We start from the raw sequence: 22,020 nt of genomic DNA on the forward strand, positions 1-22,020 counted from the left end.
TATTACTGTAGTGCACATAAGGTTATGCCACATGACCCAAATGACCACAATGTAAGCAAACTAGCCTTGGGCCAAGCCCTGCTTAGAGAATTATGAACATCATGGGGGCAACTGTGCCCCACTCCCCTCAGGCCAACCTGTCCCTGGAAGTTTGAGCTCCACTTATTACTCAATTACATCAGCAGCAAAGTAAATGAAATAAAGACTTATTTTGATAAAATATATTCTTTTACTAAAATTGCCATTAATATAAATATGAAAATATATTTCACCAGTAGATTGTATTTTTTTCTTCTTCCAGATTTTTAACATTTTATAAATGAATAATCCTTTAAAAATTCAAGTTAGAGAACCTTGGATGAACCAGCTAGTTGTGTCTGGTCTGCGTCATCCTTCCCAGCTCTGTCATACTTATCACAAAAATAGAACTTTGATTTCAACCCAAGTATGGGTCAAGCTGTTTATGATCACTTATGGCAATTCACATTGTCTCTCAACTTTAATTTCATTTTTATATGGTACACAAGTAATATGACCACTTTGGCAATAGCCTCACTAATAAATAAAGTATTATTGTAAGGGCGCAGTCTTTTACATATTTAAGGCCATGCGCATATTTAAATGATTTACAAAGATATAAGTCAACAACTTCCAACATTCACAACCATTTGGAAATCCTGTTGGGCATTTAAATTCTCAGTTTAAGAATAACAGCTCAAACTTCATTGAATAATTTTGGTCTTTGTTTCTTTCAGTTTTTAAAATCTGGCCTTTTTATCTTCACCTAAAAAAGAAACAGACAATAGATTAATATCATTACAGTCAACACTCAATATTACATCGACATTTAGAATGCAAAAGTGCATAGTGGAAAGAACATGCTTGCTGCAATACATGGAGGGATTAGTGTATGGCAGATAGGAGGGCTACTAAAATTTGAAATGGTTTGCCATATAAAGATGATCCGAAAAGACTAAAGGATCTCAATATATATATATAGAGAGAGAGGGGAGATCACAGAAAAGAGTGAGCGTTGAATTCATAGTGGGAATGAGGTGTCAGTACATGTGCTATTATGAATCATAGATTGTAAGTTTGCAAGAGAATGGCCCTCTTCTTCTTTACCAGTATGTCTTAACATGTGTTAATCGTATTGTCAATGCGTATGTTGTTTGTTTTTATGTTTTTGTTAAGTTTCATTGGACCCCTATAGTAATAGTTTACAGAATTTGATATAATGTAACAAGGGATCATAGTCTCCTTACATATGGAGGGCTAGTACTCACACACAGTATATTGCAGCATATTAATGTACTGCTAGATACAACTGCATTATAAACTTTGTTTTCTGGGTATTGGTACAGTATATTAATACAGTATATAGTACCATGCAGCATTTCCATATTTTTATTTAAGGTAAATTATATCCTATAACACCTATAACTGATAGTTAAGGATTTGGTATTATTTTTTACTTATTAACAAAATGGTATAAACACATCCTTCATACATAATAGATAATCAGTGCACTGGTAAATAAATCGTACCTCTGCGAAACTATCGACTGACATCAGACGGGGAGCCCAGCTGACTAATTGTGGTGCTTTATCATCTTCATTTAATGTTGGTATTGAAGTTTCTTTGAGTTTGGTAAAGGCTGGAAAATGTAAAGTAAAGTGTAACATAAATATAGCACTTATTCTTTTTTAATGTAAAATTATTCAATCCCCCCATTAAACTACCATCCAGTTTTCCTTCTCCCCCTGGCAGCGAAACTGCTGGAATGATTAACTTATAACTAACTCACTTTCTTTTTTTACTATAATCTGGTTTCCATCTCTACTCTTCTCCATCTACACCCCTTCCCTTGGACACTTGGTATCTTCATTTGGCTTCCAGTATCACCTATACGTGGATGACACCCAAATCTCCTGACCTTTCAACCTCTAACTTGCCTCATAAACTGTCTTTCTAGAATTCCATCCTAGATGGCGTCCCCATTACCTGAATATCAATATTTCCATGATGGAGTTTATGGTTATTATGCTATCTCATCTGTGCACAATTCCTGGCATATCTATCACTGTTGACAACTTTACTATCTACTCAACAGACCAACTTCGTTGCCTTGGTGTCACACATGACTCTCCTTCATCCCGCACATTCAGTCACTCAAAAAAATCTTGCTTCCTTCACCTTAAACACATTTCCATAATCCGTCCATTCCTCACACAAGAAACAACCACAATATTAATCCACTCCACTGTGATATCCTGTCTGGATTATTGAAACTCCCTACTAACTGGTCTCCCACTGGTCACCACTCCAATCCATTCTGAATACTGCGACTAGACTAATCTTCCTTTGTCACCGTACTTCATCTGCTGCACACTGTGCCAATCTCCCCACTGGCTCCCCATACCCTCCAGAATCAAATTCAAACTTCTGACCTACAGAGCCCTTAACAACTTTACATCCCCATACAGCTCTACTTTCTTACCAAATACACACCTAACTGCCTTCCTCCCATGACTTGAGACTTTCTCCTACCATCGTTACCCACTTTCTTATTCAATATTTCACACATGCTTCTCTGCACTTCCCTACCCAGTTCTTTCCATCTTGCTCAAATTTCAAAAGCTCTCTAAAAAACATGTTTTCTGAGAAGTATACACCCTTTTCTCCTACCACTGCCAGCCAGCATCCTAATCAAGCCACCTGAACAACCTATACATATCATCCTGACCAAATAGTAAGCTCACAAGAGCAGGGCCCTCTTCTCCTTCTGTACCACTATGTGTTAATGTGTGATATTTAACATTTATTTTGACTACCTCCTATTGTAACAGCGCTACAGAATCTGACAATGTTATATAAATAAATGTAATGTACTACTTACTGGATATTGGGAATTTCTTGCACTTAAACTCCGTGTTAGGAACACTGAAACAAATGGAATATTATATATTAAGAGCATTAACAGAATAATTGCTTCACCTGCACCTCACTTGCATTTTAATAATTATAGAATATTCCAAATGAGTAGTTCTACACATAACTCACCTCTCAGTATCCACAGAATCCTCTTTCCTCTTGCAATAACAGTAGGTGCCAATCCCAATGCCCAACAGAAGAAGGAAGAGGAAAGCCAGAGCACCAAACAATATCCCAAAGAAAGCATTCAGGTTCATGGTGAGTGTTTCACACTTCGGCCCAGATGTTGTGTATATACTAAAGGGCTGACACCTAAGTAAGAACAAAAACAGCTGGAGTGAGGCTAAACGGAGTGGCATAGGTACAACGTGCTCACATTTCTACTTGGAGACCACACATCTACTCAGGCAATGATCAGTCTAGATAGACTGCCGTAGAAGCATTTAAAGTGATCATGTGGATAAGGCAGAATTTATTTATGATGATAGTAACCTGCTAGATAGATATGAGAACGTCCAATTGGAAGTATGCTAAAATACATCACCCATTACTGTAGCAAAATCATTCCTTTGGTTACCATGATGATTAATTTTGGCTCTAAATTTCCCTGGTTTTGCCATGGGTACAACACTTTTTAGTCTGGTATATCAATCTTCGCTTACGTTCAGAAACAAATGCAAGAATTTATGATTTTTTTTTTACATAATTATTCTCCACAAAATGAAAGGAAATGTATGTGCCACCCACTCACCGGCAGATAGTTTCGTTCTGGTACTGTTCGCATTTGGCATCATTCTTACAGTAATCGCCGCATTGTAATACACATTGAAAACTGTCTAGATCCAATGTGTATCCAGTGTAGTCAAATAAATAACAATTAAAATACTTGCTCAGATCCGCCTTACTTACTGTAAAAAAAATGTAATTAAGATCAGTATTTATAATCCATCTCACATGTAAAAGGAGGAGTCTATTATAAGCATTTTATTGTGATGTCAGTGGTAATAGGTTACAGCCAATAATGGAGAAACTACCAGGGCACTATTATATCAACGGTACTTTTTACATATTTCCAATCACACCGCAAAGATAAGGGAATAAAGGTGTCCTTAGCATTTAAATATGTGGATTTCTTTTACTAGGGGAAAATGTGTCTGTGTGCTGCATATTCCGCACCACATAAGTACTATACACCTAATAATAAAGACACTTACATTTAAAATCATCTTCAACATTTGTCACATTCAAGTCTGAAATTGAGCGTTGTTTCTGAGCAATCAGAGACTGGGCTCTTCGCAGTAACTGGTTATTCAGGAAATCAATCTCTGTTACATTTGCCACATATGTAAAATCAGCAGTAAGGTTTGTAGCGAAAATATTAAACTCATTTCTAGAAAAAAAGAAAGAGAAAATATGTCTGGATTAAAGTTGCTGAATCTTGTCCCCCACTCCTCCTAAGAATTCTTTATTCTTTTTTTATATATTGAATATGGCATTGTGTTAATATAGAACTAGTGTAGAGATTATAAATAGACATAATCAACCCATATTCTAACAATAATTTATACAAACATGACACAAAATAATAACAGTGGATACAGAATACATGTTTCCCCAGTTATTTCATTCTGCACAAGAAAATACAAACTCATTCACGTTAAGGTCCTGTGTAGATTGAGGAAAAATTAATTTGCTGATTTCTGAATTGTCCGTGAGACCCCATATGCCAATTAAATACTACCAAGCAGAACTAGTCATTTGCATATGGCGCCATATGGTGATTCCATTAAAAAAGGAAACAAGATTATAAATCCAAGATTCTTTGCTGCGATTTAAATGTCTCCTAGCAATTCTTTCAGTAAAATGTATGTTTTCTGTCCTCTACAGCAACTATGTAATGATTGTCAACTTTCAATTTTAAAGTTCAAGTAAATGCTCTGAAGGGGCTGGTTGTCCACCAACACCACCACCTGGTTCTTCGCTGTTGGCCAGGGAAAGTACAGTGTCAATTCCCTTGATTGCAAAATGAAGAAGGATGATGAAATAGACATTATATTTATTAGTCGTAAAACATGGTACTTACATTGGATTATTGAAGTTGCTTATGTTACTGAATAGTGTTGTGAAGCTCATAAAATATTTAACCTGTAAAGATAAATTATATGCATGTTTGGTAACTCAGGTGTTAATTATTGACAGCATAGTCAAAAAGAAAAGAAAGTGTTCTCTGCACACATACACGCAAAGGTACTTTAATAAACCAGAAACATACAAACCTTATTATATGCATCACTGAAATTAAAATTCAATCCTGATTTAAGTGTTAGACGTAAGGATCTCTTTCTTGTACCTACAGACAAAATGTTACAATGTATTTAGTCACAAGAAAAAAACCTGTTGATTTAGTTGCATAACAGTAGCTAGAAATTGATGAACTCAATCTAAAATCCTACAGTATACATTTTTTAAGTGTTTAATATAAATATATTACTATGTGCCATTGGTATGTTTTTGTTTGCTTTGAAGTAAGGTGTAAGAAACAGACAGCGATCATCAGACTGGTAATTTAAGATATTTTGCTGTATATTAGATATTTGGTTGATATTTTGGTGGATCTGCATCACGTTGAACAAGGCCCCAATTGATCACTAAAGATGCTTACACTGACATCAAATATTGTTTGAATTTTTGATTTACTTATATTGGAAAAGTCGAGATGAACACTTTCTAAATATGTAGTAAAGTTTTGTCTTCTGAAAGAAATTGGGATCAGAATACACTCATTGCCTCCAGATTACATTTCTTTGTTAAACAAAATATCCATAAAAAAGAAAAGTGTCCAAGAAACATAAGGGTTCCATAACGTTTGTATGAGAAAATGATACAATGCGATACAACAATGGAGACTCGCCTGGTGTCAGGTTTGCTGGGAAACTGTTACCAGCAAATAAGCAGCGTCTTCCCGGGAGGAATGCAGGATGGCATAAGCATTGTGGCGTGCACGATGATCCATTTTTGAAGCAGGTTCCACCATTGTAGCAGTAATTTTCTCCACATGGCCCACAACTACACAGAAATCCATCCCCTGCAAGCATGGAAAGGTGCAATGAATTCATGAACTCTGAAGCTTAAACAACATTAATATCACAGTCACCCCTTTCTCTTGGTGCTCTCGTTGTGTTCACCTCAATGCTACCTTTAAAATGATACCACCATGGGAATTTCAACCAGTTTTGAATCGACATCACTTCATTGAAGTAGCTCCTGGTTATAAATGATTGAGCCTACTTCCTGTGAGTACTGTAAACTATATATATATATATATATATATATATATATATATATCATATCCTTGCTATTCGCACGTTCTATATTCTCACAGGAGGTACAGTGTAACCAATATTTTGAAATTCATGTGCATCCCACGGGTATTCACAGGCATGTGTAGTGAGATACCTATTGTGCAGAATAGAAGATGGGGTCAGCGTTGCACATGGGAGAAAGGGGTCCAAGCATAGTGCATGTGTGTTGGCAAGTGTATCTACAAGCAAGAAGACTATGATGATCCTCAGCGATAAATGCTTTCAATGTTTTCCAGGGATTCTGTAATAATGGATTTGTGTGTGCTTGCGTGTGAATGAGTAGTGACAGTGTAAGTGAATGGGTGAGTTTTGGTATACCAAAAGATTGTACATACTATACTATGACAAACACAACAGTGTATAAAATACATTTATAAAATGCATTGTATAGTAAGTAAGCTGTATGTGTATGGTGACCAGGTTCCCATAGGATCAATGGTTCAGCGTTCACGTGGGGTCTTCAAGGAACCTAACCACCACAAATTATGAGGATTGCGTGTAATTACAAATAACAGGTAGTGTTCCAGCTCCTCTGCATTTCCCAGTATTCTAAAGGAAAAAATCTGTTATAAACTAATCTGACCCTTCTTCTTGTATCAAAATTTCCAAGTAAAGGTAAGATGGTTTGAATAATTCATAGTCTAGTGACCAACTGTGATTTGATTAATACAGCAGGAACATGGTCTATTTTTAATATTAATAAATAAATAGCTGGTTGAGGATTAAATAGACTTGAGTCCTAGCTCAATTCATAACAGATATCATTTAAATCAACACTGATTAGCATCCTAGTAGACTGGGATAAATAAATCTTGCTTAAAAAGGTACTCCGCAATTAGCTTTTTAGTCGCAAGATCTGCCTCCATGACATATTGTTTTATGAGTGTGAAGGTATTTATGGCAATACCTGTGAATCCATCTTTACAGGTACATGTGAAGCTTCCAACACTATTAGTGCAGATGGCATCGGATGAGCAGGGACTTTGTAGACATTCATTGATATCAACACAAGAGGTTCCATTGCCTATTTAAAAGACAAGTAACATTTCAGACAGCAAAATAAACTTAGCAACCTATTTAAATATAACAAGAGTATCACATAGAGCTATTTTATAGTTATTTACAACTCTTTTACGATGTCAGTATTGAAAGGCTTTTTTTTTTAAACGCTTTGGGCCAGGGGAGGGCTTGTACCTTCTGGCTCAGGAGCCATGTAGAGCTAAGTGACCCCCTGGCCTACCCACCATAACTAACAAACACAAATACCCACATATGCTCAGGATAACACACACACACATACTCCAATACACACATACACTTACTCAGCAGCTTGCACACAATGCAATGTTACACAGCCCTGCAATAGCACCACTAAGGGACACCATTAAGTCCCACCTGACCCATGACAACTGAATCTTCCAAATTAGCGAAAGCCCTTTTTTACTTTATATGGATATATTGTAATGAGTTGCTGAAAAAAAAAAACTTCCAATAAATCAGTTCCTCTTTTTAATGTATAAAAGGGTCCTTAGACTTGCTTAGACAAGTGTTGATTTTAAATTAAACACAGCTGCTAGGGGCGTAACTAGAAACCACATGTCCTACTGGGACCAACTTCACCAAGCTACATGTCCTGCAGTGCCACCTTTGTTCCCAAGCAGCTTGTCAGTGCCATCCTAACCCCTAAACAGCCTGTCTGTGCCATCTTTGCCCCAGCCTGTCATTGCTGATATGCTCCTGTCTCCCAGTGCCGGTTCAAACAAAGCTTAGAAAGGGCCCTTCCAACCAGAAGCTCTGCAGTCCAGGTCGGAAGGGCTCTTTCTAAACAATTAAACTTCGCTGCCCCCCCCCGGCGTCGGCGGGGGGGGCGGCGTTTTAAACTTCGCCCCAGGCGGCGTTAAGTCTTCGGCCGGCCCTGAATTTAACTATGCATTATGCAGGGTCAGCTCAGAACTTCTTGCTGGAGACGGTAATTGTGGTTGGTGCAGCTTAAGTAATAAATGTATAACATACTTTCTTTAAAAGTCACAATAAATCCTTTCTTTCAGTGGTTTACCTGTGTATCCTTTGTTACAGGTACACGTGTAGTTCCCCTCAGTGTTATTACAGAAGGCATTAGGTGAGCAGGGACTCTTTAGACACTCATTGATATCAACACAATAAGTTCCATTATCTAATGAAACAAAAATATATATATAAAATTAATTAAAAATAGAATAAAATTTGAAAAAAACAGGATACAGAACATAAACATTTGTAAAGAAATACAGCAAGTAAAAAAAATCCAATTACATTTGTTCAAAAATTCAATTACATTGGACTACAAAGAGGTATGTTATATTGACAACATCAATAATAGTCACTGTTTTTTAACTGGAATATATTTAGTTACCTTGGAACCCTGTTTGGCAGTTACATGTGTAGTTTCCTTCAGTGTTAGTGCAGACTGCATTATGCGAACACGGATTTGCCAAACACTCATTGATGTCAGTACAATTGGCGCCATTACCTAATTACACAAAACAAAGTACACATTTGTCACACAAATCCAGAATGATTTACTGAATATAGGTTAGTGGTAAATAATGTTTAAAGTTATACAAATATCTAATCTGGAGTTATAGGAACACATTATATAGAAAGTTACTTTAGATATCCGCATTACAATAAATCCTTTCTTTCAGTGGTTTACCTGTGTATCCTTTGTTACAGGTACAGGTGTAGTTCCCCTCAGTGTTATTACAGAAGGCATTAGGTGAGCAGGGACTCGTTAGACACTCATTGATATCAACACAATAAGTTCCATTATCTAATGAAACAAAAATATATAAAAAAAAATTAAAAATGAAATAAAATTTGGAAAAAAAACAGGATACAGAACATAAGCATATGTACAGACATACAGCAAGTAAAAAAAATCAGATTACATCTGTTCAAAAATCCAATTACATTGGACAACAAAGTAGTATGTTATATTGACAACATCAATAATAGTCACTGTTTTTTTAACTGGACTATATTTAGTTACCTTGGAACCCTCTTTGGCAGTTACATGTGTAGTTTCCTTCAGTGTTAGTGCAGACTGCATTGTGCGAACACGGATTTGCCAAACACTCATTGATGTCAGTACAATTGGCGCCATTACCTAATTAAACAAAACAAAGTACAAATTTGTCACGCAAAGACAGAATGGTTTAATGAATAAGGATTAGTGCTAACCAGTGTTTACAGTTATACAAATATCTAATCTGGAGGAACACGTTATATAGAAAGTTACTTTAGATATCCTCAATTATCTAGTTGTATAGGTTGTCTATGGTATAACCAATCTAAACACACCATTAAAATAGTAGACATATACTTTGTTTTCTCATTCTTTTGTAGGAATAAAATAAAAAAAATATTATTTCACTAGTGGCATAATGGTGGCATTGGAGTGCCATCTTCCAACATAACTACAATGTGTTACTCACCACTATAGCCTTTTCTGCAGGTGCAGGTGTAGCTCTGTAGGGAGTTTGTGCAAACAGCAAGTGGGGGGCATGTGCTATTTTGAGTACATTCATCTATATCTGTTGAAACAGTAAACCATCACTTTATTCACAAACAGTCATTAGATTAGTAGACACTAGCTCTGATGCAGCATACTGCTCGAACCTGCCCATAGGATTATGAAAGACTTTGAACCTCACGTGATCTACTAAGTTAGTACTAACGTAGAACTTTTATTACCAATGCATACACATACTAATACGTTGAACTCCTACAACAATTTCTAATTCAACTTTGTAGATACTCTAATTTGCATCTACACCTGTAGTTATGACCAAAGTACCTAGGTAATAAGATGTTTAAATGCAGTCTCTATTATAATGCTATTAAAAATCTTCTAGCCCTGGCAGCTAGCTGCATGTGTCCTGAGGGGAAAAAAAGAGACCTAAGATTATAAAGCCATCTGATCTCCAATTAGTTCTTGATTACTAATAAAGTTTACTGATTTTCATATGGGTTACCTGTGCAGTGAACCCCATTTCCAGTGAGCCCAACAGGACAGGCACCACATCCAGTTTTGTTGTCACAAGCTACTCCAGGGAAGCATCCTTGGAGACAGGGATCTGGAGCAGTCTTGCAGAAAGGTCCCGAGTAACTTTCAGAACAATTACAGCTTGCTACCTGTTTAACAAAAGTAAGAAAAATACCCATCAAACTACTAACATTTGAAAAGTTGAAAGGTGAACAGTGAGCTACTTGGCATGAATATGAAAACTATTTTTCTTAACCCCTTTCACTTTCATGAATAAAGGCTTCTTTCACAATATTTTGGAAACATGATTTGAATTAATATATGGAGAAACTAGTGTTAAAAGTGCCTGAGAAACAATTAGAGTTGAGAACATCGTAACTGTTAGTTGTAAATTAGCTTCCATAAACTCACATAAGCTGAAGTTTCATTGATTCTGGTCAACTTGGTATAGTCGCATTCACTACGCAGTCGACAATCACATATGATAAACTGAAGTTCCAAAGACGAGGAGAGGTTCTGGGAATCTGTGGCAATAAGCCGAAGGGTGAAGCCTTCTGTAGTTAATGGAATCCAGCGTAAAAGGCCATCAGCTACCCAGAAAGAAAAAAATGGAATACAAATTAAACTTTTTTGTTACATACCAAAAGCAAAACAATTTATTGTGGTTCTCAGACATCTGTGAGACAGCTCTGTTCCCATTGTGAAAATGGCATACAAAGATGTAATGTAAAAGGTATCAAGCCATGGGAGAAAGGGTAATATCTAAAAATCATAAAAGGTTGAAGTGATAATATGAAATACTTACCAGTGACATCAACGTCCTTGTAAGACACATCAGATCTGAAGGTTACTCCAGTTTGATTGGTACTGAATTGTGATTGGACTTTCTCTCCTATGTAAGACTGAATGGTCTTACTGCCATTAATAAATGGAGGGATGGAATCTAAAAAAAGGGTTTGTGTTAAATCTCACTAAATAAATTGGACTATTGACAATTAAGTATTATTTCACAGGACTGCTGGCTGTAGCTAACAGTAATAGGACAAATTTTTGCAACTTCACATAGAGTACAGCATAAACGAAGAGAGAAACTTGATAGTCAATGAAAGGCCGGGTAAAAGGCTGCTATAGCATAAAAAGTAGGATCCATAGCTAAGTCCATCAGTTAGCAAGAGAGGAATAATCTATTATAGACAAACAGATATGAGCCAATTTCTGTGTAAAGTACTCTGTGCACTTACTTAAAGTGATGTTGATTTGCTGGAAAGTCTGAGACAGAACTTTTGTTGACAGCCCTATGTTACTGTTGTTGGTAACTAGAGCATCATAGACACATTCGATACTGTTTTTGCACAAGACTAAAATATCATTATACTTTGCAGAATCCTGAGATTTCAGATCGCTGAGGAACACAGGTGTAAAAGTGCTACTGCTTCTAGCTGTTGTCATCTTCTTGGAAAACAGACTCTTTTCAAAACCGACTTGCCCTATTTAAAAGAAGGCAATGGTCAAAAAAAGTTTTTTCCATATACCTTTGATTGTATCTGCAGCTAAATAGATGTACATTAAAGATGAAACCAAAATACTCAAACACAAAAGAGAATTTTTACGACAAAAATGTTTTTACAAACGTAAAAAAGACCCCAGCATGCAAACACCAACAGGTCCAAAATATGCAGAGTAAGAAGAAAAATATGCAACACTAAGTTATTTCTCTAATACCTAAACTTGGAATGGAAGACTACCCATGTTTTAGTGTATGTGCTATTTGTTTAAGTAATGAGCAAAGCAGCAAAAAGGAAAAACAAGTACCGTGTTGTAGAATTGAGACCTGATAAGTGAGTACAGACAGGGCCGGCCCTACAATGGAGCCGACTGGGGCAATTGCCCCAGGCAGCACTTTAGAAGGGGCGGCACTTTGCCGCCCCAAGCGTTTTTTTTTGTTGCTCGTTTTGAAGCGGAGGAGAGAGAGAGGGGCGCCGAGTGGTTTTCGCTTACCCGCTCGGCGCCCCTCTCTCTCCTCTGCGGCGAGTCTCCCTGTTCGGTCTCGGTGCCGGCTTGTAATGCTGGGCGCCGGAAGTGGTGTCAATTTCCAAAGCTCAGCATTACAAGCCGGCACCGTGGCAGAGCAGGGAGACTCGCCGCAGGACTCTTTAAAGGTAAGTACCGGGGGAGGGGGGGTGTAAATAATGGCGTCGGCGGCATTTTAAACTTCGCCCCAGGCGGCGTTAAGTCTTCGGCCGGCCCTGAGTACAGATATCACATTTGTGGCCAAGAACACAAAATATCAATAATACTTGAAACCTTTTATGAAACTGGGTCAGTTTTCCTAATCTAGATACAGAGGCTTCAGAATAATTATAGCAACCGTACTGGGCCACCACAAGAGAGCATATTACAATTGTAAAGGACAGCTCTCAAACACTTCAGGATATAGCTATATAAAATCAAACAGAGGGGCCAGTTGCGACCCTACACATGTACTCCATGGAAACCATGAAAAATAAATTTTTAACCTAAAAAGAGATCCAAATCTTACATGTCATCCCATATTTAAATATATCTTCTTCTGTGCTTAGTGTGGGAATGATTGTGCCATCTGGTTTAAGAAAATCATCATTTGTGTCATAGTTCCAAGTACCTAAAAAAAAGAGAAGAAAAAGAGATGAAATTGTAAATTTAGCAGTGGCGGAACTACCGGGGTCGCAGGGGTCGCGACTGCAACCGGGCCCTGGAGTTCTGCCAGTTGCTGAAAACGACCGCTCGGCAACTCTTGGGACCCCCTGACTGAAATCCAGGACTCCACTGCTCCCCGCCGATGCCGCCGCCGCCTGCCTCAGCGCTTCCCAGAGTGCAGTGTTGGGAGCGTGAGGTGTTTGTCTCGGGTGCCGGCGCTTCACGCTTAGCGCCGGCATATGACGTCATATGCTGGCGCTTAGCAGTGAAGCGCCGGCACCCGAGACAAGCGCCTCACGCTCCCAACACAGGAGTTGACGGTAAGTGACCTACAAAGGGAGGTAGGGAGGGAGTGGATAGATCGTGAGAAGGGGGGGTAGGGAGATAGAGGGGAGATCGTGAGAAGGGGGGGAGGGAGTGGATAGATTGTGAGAAGGGGGGTGGGAAGGGAGAGGGTAGATAGTGAGAACGGCGGTTAGGGAGGGAGAGGGGAGATCGTGAAAAGGGGGGGTAGGGAGGGAGAGGTAGATTGTGAGAAGGGGGTAGGGAGGGAGAGGGTAGATTGTGAGAAGGGGGGTTAGGGAGGGAGAGGGTAGATCGTGAGAAGGGGAGTTAGGGAGGGAGAGGGGAGATCGTGAGAAGGGGGGGTAGGGAGGGAGAGGGGAGATCGTGAGAAAGGGATAGATGGGTTGGGGGTGGGTGGGTGAGGGCCCTCTCGCACCGGGGCCCTGAGGTTTCTAGTTACGCCCCTGAAATTTAGTAAACTGGTTCAGAGCTTCAATGTTCAGATGATGCAAGCATCATTATGACTAGTACCTACCCATCAAGCCTTTGGTTTTGTTGATGAATTGGTTTGGAAGGCCAGTTATGGCATTCAAGATCCCCAAGCTTGCTGACACTGACACAGAGAAATGGCCTCCAAAAATTGCCGTCACTCCGTTATTCTTAAGTAGGAAGACAGCTGAGTTGGAATTATTAATGTGTGTGTCCATATCTAGAAATGAAAAACAGTCAGGACTTTAGCACTAAAGCCCAGTCATTAAATACATTCACTAAATACGTAAAAGCACACTTCTACTGTAAAAACTGCAAAAACTGGAAAACAAACACAGACAGCGAAACTTATCGGTATAAATTATTTTTAAAAAACATTTTAAAACTCTAGACACATAAAAAAACAATTGTGAAATATTATTCCTGCAGACAATGTTTTTACTTTCATTAGTGTCCAGGGGTATCTGAACTAAATGGTTCCTTGCAAGTGGTCTCAACAAATAATTGTACACTGGAAGTTTGTAAATGCAATTCCAATAATAATATGTATTATGGCATAATATTCATTTGTTGTTTAAAAAAAGGAGATCTCAAAAAACAAAAATAGGTGTTTCCGTCCACCTCTTCACCTCCACTCACAACTGTGATGTGACTCAGGGTAGGGTAGGATTGGTGGACAAACCATGATTTGTACAAATACATCACCTACCGTTAGAATATGTAAAGGAAGTAACCTGGCCATTCACATAAATCGTCATGGTGTCATTGTCCGAGAGATACCACTCCACCTGCAAAGTTACAAAAAGAGGAACTTCATAGTTAATTGCTGTCCCCACATAATTAGCAAGCACAGACATAGTCATCTGTCACTGCTTTTTAATTATGTATTATACTGTGTTTTTTATTCCTATTTTAATTATTCCCATTTTTTTACCTTTTTTCTGTCACTATAGCTAAGTGTGAACCAACAGAATGGAAAAAAAAAGTTTTTCTTTAATCAAAATTATAGAAAACTTCAGCCATTTTTAGGAACACATACTCACTTTAACACTTGCATTGCTGGAAATGTACTGCGCAACAAACGCATCAAAGTTAGTGGCACTTGCATTCCCTGTCTGTACCGTCCGTCCTTGTAGAATGAGGGAGATGCCTGAGTCTGATGCGTTAAGGAGGAGAAACTCTCCAAGCCCATTAAAGGTATAACTGAATCCATCCAGAGTGGTAATGTGCGGGTCACCGAACATCCAACCTATTGAGGAAGACAAAAAGAAGTCATTATACAGACTTGTGGATGCTGCTGTTCATGGATACATTGTTATACACTGCACCATAGTGAGATTATTAAAGGGACGCTCCAATCGTTAATGGAAATGATGGTTGCATGGCCCCTGTAACATTTCCATGTTATCTGTTTTGCAAATGTATGGGGGATTCTGCAGAATCCTCCATTTATATTTGCCCCTTTCCACACACCCCAGGTAAATGCCATGCAGGAATTGCGTTCAGACAAACACATCTCCCTGCATTTGTTGATATCTTCATTACCATGGCTACATGGTAATGTCCCGATTTAGCCACTCTACCCAAATTGTCCCGCTTTTGGAAGTGAGGAATAGCTAGGCAGTACAGTGATATTTGGGGAATGTCTGCAGTTTTCATATATTAGTAAATGTATAAGTAAAAATTAATTTTAATGGATCTAGTCTTGTAGATGGTTATAAAAGATCATTGGACTCCTGTGAGCGCCACCACTATGGATGTCTACAGGATCTTTATCAGGGGCAAAATAATCTCCCCACCCCTCTTTGACCTCAATACCTCCTTACCACCTCCATGTTGCCTATCTTTGTTGGCTCAAGAGAGGGGCTTGGGAGTTAGTTACCCATTATTAGGAAACATTACTTAAATTGGTGAGGGTTGGCATCTTAGCAACATGTGCCCCTAGGACTTAGCACAAGTCTTTATTTTTGAAGGATTTCTAATTTCTGTTGCATTTGTGCTCCATGGATTTCTTATACTGTGTGTTACACATTTTGCAATATTTGACCTGGACGGAGTGTTTTAGTTCACTAAAGCAAAGACAGAACTGTAACTCAACGTCATCAGTGTTATGGTCATTGATTACAATATACATTATTTATGAAACTGGCACAAAAACCAAGGCAAAATTGCTATAGCTCGAGTAGATACATTATTTTGCAGCAAAATGTCTTCCAAAAAAAAACCTGACAACATAACTGCCGCATAAGAAGTGGCAATGCATCCACAACAGGTGTACATATAAAGGCTAATATTTTTTAGTTAGACATAGTATGTTGCTAGCACAATGTTTGGCATCACCGCTATCTTGTACTTACAATACCTTTACAAATACACGCTAAGCTACTTCATGTAAATAGCAACTTACCGGGGGTCAAAGGTCTGTAGGTTCTACAGCTGATTGAGGGTCTCTTTTGTGTGTACATTAAACAGAACCGGGGGTCCTCCGCTTTATTGCAGCACACATCATAATAATCAGTTTCCGTATCTTAAAATACATGGAATACGTTCAGTATTTAAAGGCCAGAAAATGCAAAACTACCACTGTACATACTAAAATCACTGAAAATAAACCAGTGTGTAAGTTTTTTTATGTGGGATAAGTTACAGAGAACCTGATTGCAGTTGTTATAGGGAAGAAGGAAGAAAGAAGAAGCAAGAAAGAAGAACATTGTAAATCCTACATTTCAAAATCATGCAAGTGAATATCTCCTTGAGTAAAAGGAAATACTTCACATAACTAGATTACCTATATTGTATGGTATGCAGTAAATAATGCTTAGAATACACAACTTTATGGAAGCAGATACCAATTAGGTTATTAGATTTAGTATAGTTGTTATTGCATAACTGCTGAAATGCTGGAGGTGGTTCATAAGGCAGAATGACTTACCAGAGTCAGAAAATATCCAGGACCTCTCCTGATAACCTTCCAGATACGTATTCCCATTGAGATACACACACCGCACTCCGGCATTAAGCTGATTGGGAAATGTGCTACGAAGCATCTTCTTGCTATTAGACTGACCTGTAAATCACGTGCAACAGTGTAAACAACAAGAAGCACAGAGGTATTTGTATTTAAATTACACTGCTTTTTATTTATAGACTACCAGAAGGCTCCAGAGCGCTATTGCAATTTGGTGCAGTAAAAATTAATAATACCGTTAGCATTGATAATATACAGTACAAATTGGACAATACCGGTACTGGCTTTCAGTTTTGAAACCCCCTGGTGATATGCTAAACTAGTGTTGGCATATACTTTCATAGAGTCTAAAACAATACATTTTGTTCCTCAGATGCAGGTGTAATAACAACAATCTAGTCCTCAAAGTTGCAACTTTATCTGGAGCATGCATTGTTTAAGTAATGAAGATAGAAAACTAGCTTTGTAACTTATTTTCCTTCTCCTTATGCTGCCTCCACTGAAACCAAGAGGGGTTAGTAAGTAAACCTCTTGCATGTGCACAGTAGCACTCCCGTTAAACCATTGAAGTCACTGAAGCAGCAGCTAATAACATGAATTTCAGTAGAGGCAGCTGGTGGAAGAGTTAAATGAGACAGTAGCTTCTAAAAAATCCTCCAACAATTGGAAATGGAAAGAAATATTTGTGCTTGGACAGGGTGCTGGTTGAAAGGATGGTTGAAAATGGTACTGGAAGCAATGTCTCAATTTTTGCAAATGACACAAAATAATGTAAGGTAATAAAAGTTTGAGCAAGATGTCATTTCTTTGCAAATGGATTTAGAGTAAATGGGCAGTTAATTGGCAGATGTTTTTCAATTTAGATAAAATTATCTGAATTTGGTTGTGTGTTGGTCAAAGTGGTTGTGTGTTGGGTAAATCCTCTATGGAAAAGGATTTGGGTTTTAATTTTGACAAAAGAGAGTTGTTCATAGAATCATTAGAATCATTATAATTGTACCTTCGAGACAACATGCGGGCATACCTTAAGATTGGAAGAAAGGAGCTTTCGCCATAGAGAAGATTTCTTTACTGTTTGGAATAAACTGCTATCTAAAGTTATTTTGGCCAATTCAATCAATAGATCTTTTTCTATATATGAAATCCATTCAGGTTTATCACAAGTAAAAGTCGATAGGGTAATGTTGTTCCAGGGTGAGTCCGACTGCCTTGGAGTCAAGAAGATTTTTTGCCCTTTAAGATACCATAACTCACAAAAAGTGTGTTTTTTGCCTTCTTCTTGAAGAACATGGGTTTTTGGAATGGATCAACTTGACAGATTATACAGTATGTCATTGTTAACCTAACTAACTATGTAACAATGCATGCAGTAAAATGCACCAAAGTACATGAAAAATGCAAGGTAAATATGCAAGGTAAAATGGCCTGAAGTGCAACGTATAGTTTTTCTTTTTGTTTGTGAAATAATTTGCCTCTGACCAAGGTTTATTTGAAAAAAGGAGTTAGAAAGTATGTGTACACTTTTAATAGAAGCTTAATGATCACTTTATTTTTGACTCACAGATCTTGTTTTTGAAATTAATATTTCCTTCTTTGTAGTGTGTGTGTGTGTGTGTGTGAAATTATGACAGAATGCTCTTCATACCTGCTTTGGTTGTTCTGTAGCGGAAATCAGATAGACCCTGCTGGTATAAACAGGGACAGGACAGTAGGCCAGAGTTCCAACCTGTTGGTTCGGGTTCAGAAATATACCAGCTAAGGCACCTCATACGATTATTTTGCAGAGCTTCACTGTTCAACGTGTACATCCAAACACCTCGTAAGGCTGCATAAAAAAAAGGAAAAGCAACTGAGGCTAAGAAAAAAAAAACAATGTATTCTATAGAAAACTACAGGAGATATGAGAAGTGATTGTGAAATTAGAACTACCAGTTATTTGACATCTTAGAGCTTTCTGTTGGTTATAGCAAATACAAATATACACTTTAAATCAACTTATATTAAATTGACTTCATGTGTAAAGCTGCATTTTTTTTTAAATCTATATTACATGCAAACAAATATGACAAATTATAATAAGTACAACTAACTACAATACCATGGTTTTTTGCAGAACAGTCCTGTTTTTCTGGGACTGTCCTGCTGTGCCAGGTAACTGCCCTTTCATCTATAATATTTGACAAAAAAACATTTCTTTTCAGATTTTTCTGAATACCTGCATCGATGCCCACGTAATTTGATGGACGATATTTCTCGGCAGCTGCTTTTTTCATTAGCTCATCATTTTTGTAAAATCCATCACCATTCCCACTATATAAATTAAAAAGCATATATACTATTTCCAAGACAACACAATACATTTAAATGACGCACTGGATGTGAGGACCAACAACTCTGTTTGCCAATTCACTATCTAATATTAATAAATAAGTTATAATTGTCATTTCCTCTCTTTAAGCAGAAAAAAACAAAAAAAAAACAAAAAAAGCTATACAACTTTACCTGCTATAGCCAATGACAAGGTTAGAAATGTGATTGGATACATCCCAGTTCATTCCGCCATCTTTATACATCATCAGGACATATGAAATATAACCATCCGTGGTCAGAATAGCCTGGTATGTGTTAGTCTAAATACAAAATTCAAATTGTTACTGAATTATTATTAACTCATAAATAAGAATATAGTCTCTGGAGAGTTTGGTTTCTCTCAGTTAAATAAATGTCCTTTGCTTACCTTGTTATTATCCTTAGCTGGATAGGAAGGCGCATTCTCCCAAGTTATTTTCAAGGACCACTGAGCTGTGTATGTGCTATTTGCGTACTTCTGGATCATTGATTCCACTCTCTGAATCACAGTAGCACTGTTCCCTGAATATTCCTTTTGTTATCAAATTACAAAATAATGATTACAAGTTTAATTGAATAGGGTAGTAAGATATAACAAAGACAACCCCATCTTACAAAAATAAGAAATATTCTCAACATTCCAAAGTAACAGATATACAAACCTGATAGTACGTAGTTCCTGTGTTTCTGGAAAAATCAGTATCGTCCCAAAAGACAGCGATCATGGCCACGTCGAAATCATTAGTAAATCCACTGGCTGGTGGGTTGGTGTATGAGAAGACATTGTTTTTAGATACAGGGAAGATAATCTGCCCATTGTCTGTGTACTATAAAAGAAGATACAAAAAAAATATTAATTCTATCCTGCACCAAGGACCATGCATTGGAGAGAACAGAGGATATGCAGCGCTGGAATCTATACTCACATATATAAAATTCCTGAGTCTGTTACCAAATGGAAATCCTATAATTGGCTGGAACACTGGAGATGCAAAGTCAGTTGTTCTCTGTACAAACTTGGTATCTCCAAAACTAGCACCGTAATCAAAAAGGGTTACAGCTAGACAACACACAAAGAATTATTTGAAATATTAGTGGCATGTTGATAATTTACAAATAAGTTATCATACTTCAGAAAACATAATGTAAATAGAAGAATGTCCATATTATGCACTCTAAATATATATATATATATATATATATTTTGGCTGTTTTATTTTTTATGAACACATTTATTATAGTCTTTATTCTATTCTATTCATGAGCACATGCCATTCATATCATTCATATAGGTATTTAAACTCATGTTCATATTGAATGATCCAATAGTTTTGTGAAATCAATTTTGATTTTTAGCTAAGCTTGCCCTTTGAAATAATATAACACACTCTGACATACCTTGTATCCAAGTTACAGTTGTTGCAGTAGTAGGGGTAATGGTACTACTTGTTGGCCTTGTAGATGTAGATGAAGAAGTCACAGTTGTTAATGTAGTTGATGATAACGTTGATGAAGCAGTACTAGCTGTACTTCTCGTTGAGGTGAGAAAAGATGTGGTGTTTGTCATTTGTGGCTTATTCGATGATACAGGGGTAGCAGTACTTGCTGTGCTAGTATGTGATGCAGATGTAGAATTAACTAATGTTGTGGTTGTAGATGCTGTTACAGATGTAGCATTTGTTATTGGTGTTGTAGATGATGATGCAGAAGTAGTAGTTCTTGCTGTCCTCGCTGTTATAGACGCTACAGATGTTGGTACAGATGGTATTGCAGATGTAGCATTCGTTGTTGCAGCGGAGGCTGGGGGCACAGAAGTGGCAGTGCTTGTTGTGCTTATGGCTACAGATGATGCTGAAGTGCTTAATGTTGCTGGTGTGGATGCTGTTATGGATGTAGCATTTGTTAGTGGCGATGTGGGTGGTGATACAGTGGTGGTACTTGATGTTATTGACGTTGTGGATGACACAAGTGTTGAAGTATTCATTGTCAACATAGAGCTTGTTACAGACATAACATTTGTTTGCAGTTTAGTTGATAATGGAGTGGTAGTTGTAGATGATGTAAATGCTGCATTGGTTGATGTTAAATTTGGTGTTTGTGTAGGTGAAACTGAATATTCAGAAGCAGTTACACCTATTGTATTTGTAGATAATACAGTTTCTGATGCTGTAGTTGGTGTAGTTGGTTTAGATGCTGATGTTTTTAATGCTGTAGTTGCTGTTACAGTTGAATCATTTGCTGTGGTTGGTGGTGTAGCTGAATATTTAGAGGCTACAGTATTCATTGTGGTTGTAGTCATAGAAGATAAAACATTTGAAGTACTTGCTGCTGAAGTAGATGCTGGATTTGAATTTGTTTCTGCTCTTGGTGCAGATGATGTTACTGTCATAGTATTCGTTATCATTCTTTGTGATGTAGTTAATGACTTAGAGGCTGCAGTACTTACTGTGATTGTAGTGGTAGGTGATGGAGACTCTGAAGTATTTTTTCTTGGTGTAGACAGTGTAATAGAATTAGAGTTTGCCATCATTGTGTGTGGGTCAGCTGATAATTCATATGTAGAAGTATTTGGTGTTATAGATGTAGCATTTATAAGTTGTGATGTAGTAGTACCTACTGTGCTTGGAGATGAAGACGATACCATTTTTGAAATAGTTTCTGTTGACGGTATTGTAGATGTAGTATTTGCCATTGTGGTTGGTGGTGTAGCTGATTCAGAGACAGCAGTACTTACTGTACCTGTAGTTGTGGATGATAGCGAATTTGAAGTAGTTGCTGTTGGTGTAAATGGCGTTGTTAAAGTATTTGCTGTTGTTGGAAATACAGATGTAGCATTAGTTATTAGAGGTGTCTTTACTGTTGCAATGGTAGCAATACTTCCTCTGCTTGTACTTGTAGATGGTACAGAAGGTGGAACATTTCCAGCTGGTGTA

The 22,020-nt window shown here is 37.6% G+C and overlaps 1 protein-coding gene across 1 annotated transcript; it reads right to left on the reverse strand.

The window, feature by feature from the left end:
* Positions 1-587: 587 nt before the first annotated feature.
* On the reverse strand, positions 588-21,606 carry MUC4 (mucin 4, cell surface associated). Its single transcript, XM_053460370.1, has 32 exons — positions 20,486-21,606; positions 20,014-20,147; positions 19,750-19,914; positions 19,476-19,619; positions 19,241-19,368; positions 18,954-19,048; positions 18,384-18,563; positions 16,703-16,837; positions 16,178-16,297; positions 14,814-15,019; positions 14,480-14,558; positions 13,817-13,990; positions 12,860-12,961; positions 11,562-11,807; positions 11,126-11,263; positions 10,732-10,910; positions 10,310-10,469; positions 9,770-9,868; positions 9,325-9,441; positions 8,989-9,105; positions 8,689-8,805; positions 8,353-8,469; positions 7,204-7,320; positions 5,846-6,019; positions 5,211-5,284; positions 5,018-5,079; positions 4,149-4,324; positions 3,686-3,842; positions 3,064-3,246; positions 2,900-2,943; positions 1,548-1,657; positions 588-784 (listed from the first exon to the last, which is right to left on the reverse strand). Exons 1-32 carry the CDS (start codon positions 21,489-21,491, stop codon positions 752-754), a joined length of 5,088 nt encoding a protein of 1,695 aa, XP_053316345.1. The 5' UTR covers positions 21,492-21,606; the 3' UTR covers positions 588-751.
* Between the last annotated feature and the right edge of the window lie 414 nt (positions 21,607-22,020).

The sequence above is a fragment of the Spea bombifrons genome, chromosome 3 (genome assembly GCF_027358695.1).
Source record: "Spea bombifrons isolate aSpeBom1 chromosome 3, aSpeBom1.2.pri, whole genome shotgun sequence".
NCBI lineage: Eukaryota > Metazoa > Chordata > Amphibia > Anura > Pelobatidae > Spea > Spea bombifrons.